This window comes from Gracilinanus agilis, unplaced genomic scaffold (genome assembly GCF_016433145.1).
Source record: "Gracilinanus agilis isolate LMUSP501 unplaced genomic scaffold, AgileGrace unplaced_scaffold54051, whole genome shotgun sequence".
NCBI lineage: Eukaryota > Metazoa > Chordata > Mammalia > Didelphimorphia > Didelphidae > Gracilinanus > Gracilinanus agilis.
This window is the reverse complement of record NW_025389190.1, coordinates 1-8,047: the sequence shown is the minus strand read 5'-3', so window position 1 is coordinate 8,047 and position 8,047 is coordinate 1. Positions and strand designations below refer to the sequence as shown.

Genomic DNA, 8,047 nt, shown 5'->3' with positions numbered 1-8,047 from the left:
TTGAAATCTGTCCCTGAGCAAGTCAGAGAAAAGTGTACAGAGACCTAAGAAATGTATCCAGCCCCTTCTGGCCTAGTGGACACTAGGAAGGGCCTAGGCCTGTCCCCCTCTCCTCATCAGTAAAATGGTCTCTAAAATCCTTTCACCTTGAAAATGTAGTGATATAGATTAGAGGGTCTTGGGGGCCCCGCCTCTTGGGCATAGCTTCCTCCCCTCTGTCTGTCTGTCCACTGACTTGCACATCCCCATCTCCCTGTCCAGGTGGTGAAAGTCAAGCCCAATGACAAGGACGCCAAGATGAAGTACCAGGAGTGCAACAAGATTGTGAGGCAGAAGGCCTTTGAGCGAGCCATCGCGGGGGATGAGCACAAGCGTTCAGTTGTGGACTCCTTAGATATCGAGAGCATGAGTGAGTCTCCCCCCGGCCCACCTGGGAGGCAGGAGGGAATGTGGGCGGCTCCTTGGCTGGCCACTGGGGCCACTACACCTGACGCTCCACAGTGCGTCCTGTGAGGCCCCAGACCCATCCCACTGCCCAGTGAGGTGCCTCTGCTCAGGAACAGGAGCACGTTGGCTTAGCATATGAGTCTCCTCTTCATCAGGTCTTTCCATTCCCTCGGCAGTGGTGCTGAGGCTGTTATAGCCAGCTCCATTCTCCCACTGAATCAGAGTGGTAGCTGTCTCCAAAGCCAGACGTAGGGCACGGTTCCTCCATGTTGTACATCTTTACCACTCTTTCCTGGTGCTTAAATCTGGCTGGCCGGATTCTACTCCTTTCCCAAATACTAAGACCCCATGACTCATTCCCTCCACTCCCAGCCTCTGCAGCCTGAGGGAATGCCACCCCTTTTGTCTCCCCAACAGAAGAGCTGGCAAGGACCTTGGGGTGCACCTAGGCATGGGCCTGCCCATGTTGCCAGTCTGCTCTTCTCCCAACTTGTTGGGCTGGCTCTTGTTACCTGGCCTTGGGCCATTTCTCACTTCCTAGTGTCTTTCCTCATTGGTAAAACTAGTGACACTCTTACCACATACCACATAGAGGGCTGACAGGGAACATGCTCCATAAACATGAGCCGTTGTTGCTCTCTTTGTTCTTGTTGCCATTGGTGCCATCTTCCCTCCATTCTATCCTTCCAGGACCTTCTCTCCTAATCTCCCTCTCACCCAGTATCTCCTCTGCCTTGCCACCTTCTCTTCTCTCCCCTCTCGTCCTTCCTCTTCCTCCTATTTCCCTCTCCCTTCTCCCCCATTTCTTCCATCTTCTTGCTCTCATCCTCTTTCCCCTCTCCCTCATCCTCTTGATTTTTCATCTCTCTTTTTTCCCTGCCCCCTTCACTATTTCTCCCATCCTTCCTATCTGTCTCCAAGCTGGGGAAGGAAGAATCTTACTAAAATCTGTTGAGTCTTATTTGAACTTTGTTTTGTGTTACCTTATTTCAGAAGCTAGACTCTGATGGAATCCTCCTGCTAGTTTCTTATTCTTCCCTCCATTACTGATCAGCTACTCATTATTAATGCTGCCTCTGTTTTTTTCACATCCTGCTTCTCAGAGTATAGAATAAGAATAATATCCTCTTTCCCTCTCCCCCCACCACTTCCCCAAGAATAAAATCAGCTCCATGGTCCCTCCAATTCTGTCTTCAAGTACACTGTAGAAAGTCAAGGCTGGACCATTTAATGTTAACCTCAAAGATTAGGGAGATCCAGCTGACAGCACCCTGTCATTTCTTCCAAATGGCTCTGGTCTCTAAGGAGCCATAAATTTCAGAGTTGAAAGAGATCATCTGAAGACCCCCCCACCCCCCTTGCCCAGTGATGGTGAATCTTTTAGAGACCAAGTACCCAAACTGCAACCCTCACATGGCATGTGAGCCCCATATCTTACCCCATACAGGGGAGGGAGAAAGTGCTCCCATTGGGCTGCTGGGCAGAGGGGCAGGTGATGAGAGAAATGTCCTCAGGCTCACATGGAGAGGGGAAAGGGAGAAGCCCCCTCTGCCACACATGCCATAGGTTTGTCAAGACGGCCCTAGCCCAACCTGGACCTGAGTAGGAATCCTTATGATATCCTTAACAAGTTTTCTACTAGCTTTTATGTGAAGTCAGCCATTGAGGTCAAACTTACCTCCTGTGGCAAGAAGGAGAGCTTTGAGACAGCTCACAAAGAGCCTTGGTCTTTCCCTCTTCACCTCCTGAAGCTGTTCCTAAGCTGAAAGGTCTGGTCCATTTCTCTGGCCATCATCCCAGGCCAGGCTCTTTCTTCTCCCCTGCTATCTTAATTACTATCCCAGCCTTTTAGGATCTCCTTTCTCATCCTTGGACCATGAAGCTCCCTGAGACATGACCAAAGGGTCTGCTAGCAGAGTACACACTCGGGCAGGCTCTATCAGGCCCCAAAGCCTTTGATTTCAGGCTTTGCGGAGAGGAGGCCTTGTCTGAAGACCATGCCACTTCAGCATGGAGCCGAGCTGACGTATCACCAGTGAATAAAGACCATCCACACTCATTAAATGTGGTGGGGATGTGACCTGTATTGAGGATGAAGGGAGGAACACCCCTAAATCACAGAATAAATCAATATACTTCTTTCCCATAAATCTTCAGGGTCTGAGTTTACTTAGGAGAACTAATTTCCTTACTTAGTCCTTTTTTTGAAAAAAATAATTTATCTTTCTTGTGTTCCTTTTGTTTGGGCCATTTACAGGTCAAATAACCTGCTTCCTTTTGTGAGTTTATTTTTGCAAGAATGTCTCAAATACCTTGCTTATTAAAAGCTTAGGTTTCATTGATGATCAGGCTTAAGTGTATAGGATATATTGTTTTGGGTTGCAGCTTAAGTTCCTTTTCTTTTTGAAATATAGTATTCCATTCCTTTCACTATTTCTCAGAGAAATATTCTTGAATTATTCAAACTACCTTTTCTTCATACTTATAGGTTTCTCTCCTTGGTTGCTTGCAGAATTTATTTTTTGTTTTTGAAGTTGGGAAATGTAATCAGTATGTACCCTGGAATTTGAAGCCTGTTTTCCTTGCTCTGGGGCTATTTCTGGATTCTGTGGATCCACACTTTGCTGTCTATATTCAGAAGCGTGGGCAGTATTCTTATATTCTTACCTGCAGGATGGTATTTAGGCCTTTCACTTTGATATTGTTTGGGATGATCTGTGATCCAGAAGTTATCTTTGCATAACCCCTCTTTAATGTCAGTTTTGTATAGCTCTGACTTTTTAATTAATTTTATTCCTCATATGATCTTTCAACTTTTATTTCCATTTTAAATTATTCTGGAGGTTCTTACTACTGTTCTGTGATCTCTAAAGAACAGTGGTTTCCTTGGTTCAGTATCCTTAATGATGTGATAGTTATTCGTTCTGCTTCAGATTCTCTTTGGTTTTTTAGTTACTCTCTACTTCTGTCATCTTTTCTGGTAGTTTTATCTGTTTGGGAATTTTTTGGTCTTTCAGTCCTCTAGTGCAGGGGTTGGCAATATATGGCTCTTGAGCCATATCTGGCTCTTTTGAGGGCCAGATATGGCTCTTCCTGCAGGAGCCATAAAGTCCATTTTTTTTCAGGCGCTGTTACAGGAGCCACACTGTGAGCACTGTATGGCTCTCATGGCCAAAAAGGTTGCCGGCCCCTGCTCTAGTGGATTCCCATTTCCCCCTTCACACTCCAGCTTCTTCCCCTCCCATTGCTCTCCAAACTATGAAGGCTAGACTGCTGGGTTGCCTTGACCTTTTCATTTTGGGAAGGAGAGGAGTGGAGTATGTGGGTTACTTGCCTGGGTTCCTGCCCCTGAGTAAGCTTCCAGGGGAGGGATCTGACTTCAGCTGGCTTTTTATCTTTTTTGCTTCCTGAACCAAAGCTCTCATCCCCATGGGACTGTGACTGAAGGCAGCCCTGGCTCTTGCCTACTTCCTCCACTTTCTTCCTTGGACTGAGAGGTATCTATTTCTACCCCCTCTGATGGACTGAGGAGGGTTCTGGCCAAATCACTGCCATGGGAGCCCTGCATCTCTGTATCTGGCTTTGGTGTTTCCTTGGTGAGGTTTTCTTGCCTTCCCTGGTGGTGGCCTCACTTAATCTACCCCTGATGAATCATTCCTTTTACTGAGGTTTTTGGAGTATTGATTGTTGCAGGGGAACAACAAATGACCCTTAGGTTTTCACCAGCTTACCTTCTGTAGACTCACTATTCTGGAATTGTCAGGGTCTCTTCTGGAGCCCAGAGACTACAGCCATGATCTGGTCAACCATCTTTCTCTCTGTCCAGTATGGTTAAGGGGCCTCTGAGGCCATCAAGCTCACCCCCTGGCTGACTTTCTGGGACAGCTGCCTGTATGCCACCTTGGACAGCCTATGGGAGAGCTTGGATTGTTAGCAAGTTTTTCCTTACGTTAACTTTAAATCTCCTTCTCTCCTACTTCACCTTGTTGGTACTAATTCTACCATCTGGGACCAAGCAGAATACGGTTTGTCCCTCTTCCCCATGACTGCCCTCCAGGCCATTGAGGGCATTTGGGCTCTCTTCAGTCCTCTCAGGGCCTGAAGTCCGGGATTCTTTCACTGGTTGTTATCTGGCACATCCCCCAGATGCCTTGGTCTCCTGAGAAACAAGCCCCCTCTCTTGACCTACCTCTCCCTGTCCTCCAGCTTGTCCCCACCCTTTCACATGCCCACAGGCAAAGGTGTTGTTGGCCTATCGTTGTGCTTCAATTCTATTTCAAAACTGTTTGGCAGTCCCAAAAAGAAAAAGGCATCAGATCTGAAGTCCCAGCCTCCGGACAGCAGGAGCGAGAGCAGTGTAGAGGAGGGCCGAGCAGTGTAGAGGAGGGCCGGAAGCCCCCACACGAGTCCTCCATCCTGGATCTGAATAGGAAGCCACTGTCTGCTCTGGGACATCTTTGGGCCTTCCTCTTTGTCCCAGAAGCTGGGCTTCTAACCCCAGGAGCCCTGCTCAGTGGATTTCAGGAGAAGTGATGTCCTTTGGAGTTTGGTGTATTTGGTTTCAGGTCTCTAGAACTGAGATTCCGAGAAGGGTTGAGGGCTTTGGCAGGCTGCCCAAAGGGTTCACAACCCAAATGTCAAAGAAGGCCATACTTTGTTCCAGAACAGCCCCGCCTACTGGTGTCTGCTCTTGCCTGGACCCTCCAGATGTGTCTGTTTTCAGAGATGCTTAGCACATCTTCCTCAGGGAAGACAGGCAGAGAACGGATGGAGTCTCCGGGCTCCCAACCTCCAGTGACACCTTTTCTAACTCACGGTGGTCTGAAGTGCCCTCCCCTCCCCCAGGGGAGCCCGCCTGGCCAGCTTAGACGGATCCCTCCCATTGGGAACCCTTCATAGGCCTCGAGGCTCTCCCTCCTGGCTCTCCACAGAAGCCCATTGGATGTCTCAGCCTGTACCATTTCTGCTTTGGGTTCTGCCCGCGCCCACCATGCTCCTCAGTCTGGCCCTGACATCCCGCACTCGTGCCTCCTGCTCCCCTCGGCACACACTTTTACTGAAGCTTCCTGTTGTCAAGAAGATCCTTCTCCGTGGCCCCACTCTGGGGCTCCCAGGGCTAGCTCAAATCCCACCTCCTCCAGGAAGCTCGCCCTGCCTGGCCCAGCCCACAGGGCTCTCTTCTCCCCCTGGGTGCTCCTGTCGCCCCCCGTGAGCCCTGAGCACACGGGCCTGGCAGAACAGTTCTCTCTGCCTATGCCTTGTGCCCAGGGCAGAGCCTTGTGGCCAGCCCCATCCCCTCCTTTGGGAGCGACTGGGCAGCTGCTGATCCCTGTCCTCTGCCCCCAGCCATCGAGGACGAGTACAGCGGCCCCAAGCTCGAGAACGGCAAAGTGACCCTGACCTTCATGCAGGAACTCATGCAGTGGTACAAAGAGCAGAAGAAGCTCCACAGGAAGTGCGCCTACCAGGTAACAGCCCGCTGCCCTACCAGTGGTGGGGGAGCCCGGGATGGGGCTGGGACTGCCATTCTGCCTCAGTCTCCTCCTTCGTAAAATGGCCCCTGACTCAAGCACTCTCCAAGCAGCGGGGAAGGGAACCTGTGGGGGTTAGGCCTCCCCTGTGCTCATGGCCCACTTTCCCTCAGATTTTGGTGCAAGTGAAGGAGATCCTGTCCAAACTGACCACGCTGGTGGAGACCACACTCAAAGAGGTGCCTCTGTGTTTGAGGGTGGGAGGAAGCAGCTGGACACCCGCTGCTGAGGGCTAGGGGCGGGTGGGGTGAAGGAGACGATAGAATATGCCGCCCGGCCCTTGTGGGGGGATCCTTCAGGCCTGGGAGAGAGGAGCTGGGATGGGAGCCCGGGTCCCCGGCAGGCACTCACCTGCTTTGGGTTTTGTCTCCCCCTGGCTCTCTCTGTCTCTTGACTCCCCCACATTTTGGTCCCTCCTCTTACCTGCCTCTTTCCGCCTCCCTCTTTTCCTCGGGCCATTTTGGTATCTCATCCATCCCAATTTTGTCTGTCCATCTCTGTCCCTCTGCACTTTCTCGTGTCGTTCTCTTGCTCCCTCTGTGGGCCTCTGTGTCTCTGCCTGTCTCTGTGTCTCTCCCTCTTCCCTGGCCTCTTTTCTTTCAGACAGAGAAGATTACAGTCTGCGGGGACACCCACGGCCAGTTCTATGACCTGCTTAACATATTTGAGCTCAATGGTTTGCCTTCTGAGACCAACCCCTATGTATCCTTTCCTGGCCGCCGGCCCCGCGCCAAGCTGCCTCCCGCAGCGGGCACGTCGGCACTCCTTCCATCCGGCCCGGCCCTGCTCCCGGCCCCCCGGACGCCCTCTCGGTTTCTCTGCGGCTCCGTTGCTCTGCGTTACTCCGCTGTAGCCCGTGCGCGCCTGCGTGTGGCCTGCGGCTGCCGCCCTCGGATGCCCCCGGGGTCCTGGCCAGCTCTGGCGAGAGGGCCTGGGGCAGGGGAGGGTAGTGGGCTGACGGCCCCTCCGCGTTTTCCTGAGCCTCCCCTGGCGTAGATATTTAATGGAGACTTTGTGGACCGAGGCTCCTTCTCTGTGGAAGTGATCCTCACCCTCTTTGGCTTCAAGCTGCTTTATCCCGAACACTTCCACCTCCTCCGAGGTAAGCCAGAGACCGGGGCTTGGGCCCAGGCGGAGCAGAGGGGCGTCTGTGGAAGCGCGTGTGCTCACAGACCGGGCACGCTCGCTCGCTGCCCTCCCCCAGCATCCCTCTCTGCCTCCAGGAGAACAGAGGGGTCGCCGGCCCCCTCGAGAAGTGTTACTCAGGTCCTTCCCACGAGGCCCTTGGGAGGTGGGGCGCTATTGCTCAGGGGCCCTAAGCGGCCCCCCCTGCTCGCATGGGCCTCGAGCTCCCCATCTCTGAACGAGGGCTCCGAGTCATCTCTGAGACCCCTTCCGGGCGAGCCTCGGTGCTCTCTGGCGAGGCCCAAAGCCCTGTTCATTTCCCAGCCGTAACAAGCAGGCCTGTGAGCCCAGGGTCTTCCCTCCATCCCTCAAAATCCCCCAGGGAACCACGAGACAGACAACATGAACCAAATCTACGGCTTTGAGGGGGAGGTGAAGGCCAAATACACAGCCCAGATGTTTGAGCTATTCAGCGAGGTATTTGAGTGGCTTCCCCTGGCCCAGTGTATCAACGGCAAGGTGCTGGTAAGCCTTTGTGGGGCCGGGGCAGGGGGCCAGCCCTTGGGGCGCTGGGGGAAGAGGGGGGCCCTCATTGCCTCCCACCTCCCCAGATCATGCACGGGGGGCTCTTCAGTGAGGACGGAGTCACCCTGGACGACATCCGCAAGATAGAGCGGAATCGGCAGCCCCCGGACTCCGGTGAGTTCTCCGGGGCGGGGAGGGCAGGGGAGCCCCTTCTCTCGTGGCCACCCTGGGCTTTCCCCCTAGAGCCTTCTGGGAGTGCCGGCGCCACCCTGCGCCCCGAGTTCCCCAGCCCAGGAGGCCCTAATTCCTCCTTCCTCTGTCCCTTCCCACCCCAGGCCCAATGTGTGATTTACTCTGGTCAGATCCGCAGCCCCAGGTCAGTGAGCACATGCCCTCGGCGGGGGTGGGGGGGGACCGGG

General features: G+C 53.1%; 1 protein-coding gene across 1 annotated transcript; it reads left to right on the top strand.

Annotated features, from left to right (window-relative positions):
• Positions 1-261: 261 nt before the first annotated feature.
• On the top strand, positions 262-8,031 carry LOC123255917 (serine/threonine-protein phosphatase 5; the record flags this gene model as incomplete). The annotated part of the gene is made up of 8 exons (XM_044684630.1): positions 262-409; positions 5,794-5,915; positions 6,092-6,157; positions 6,582-6,680; positions 6,975-7,080; positions 7,486-7,628; positions 7,715-7,802; positions 7,964-8,031. Coding segments are annotated over 8 exons (840 nt in total), but the record flags the coding sequence as incomplete, so codon positions are not given.
• Between the last annotated feature and the right edge of the window lie 16 nt (positions 8,032-8,047).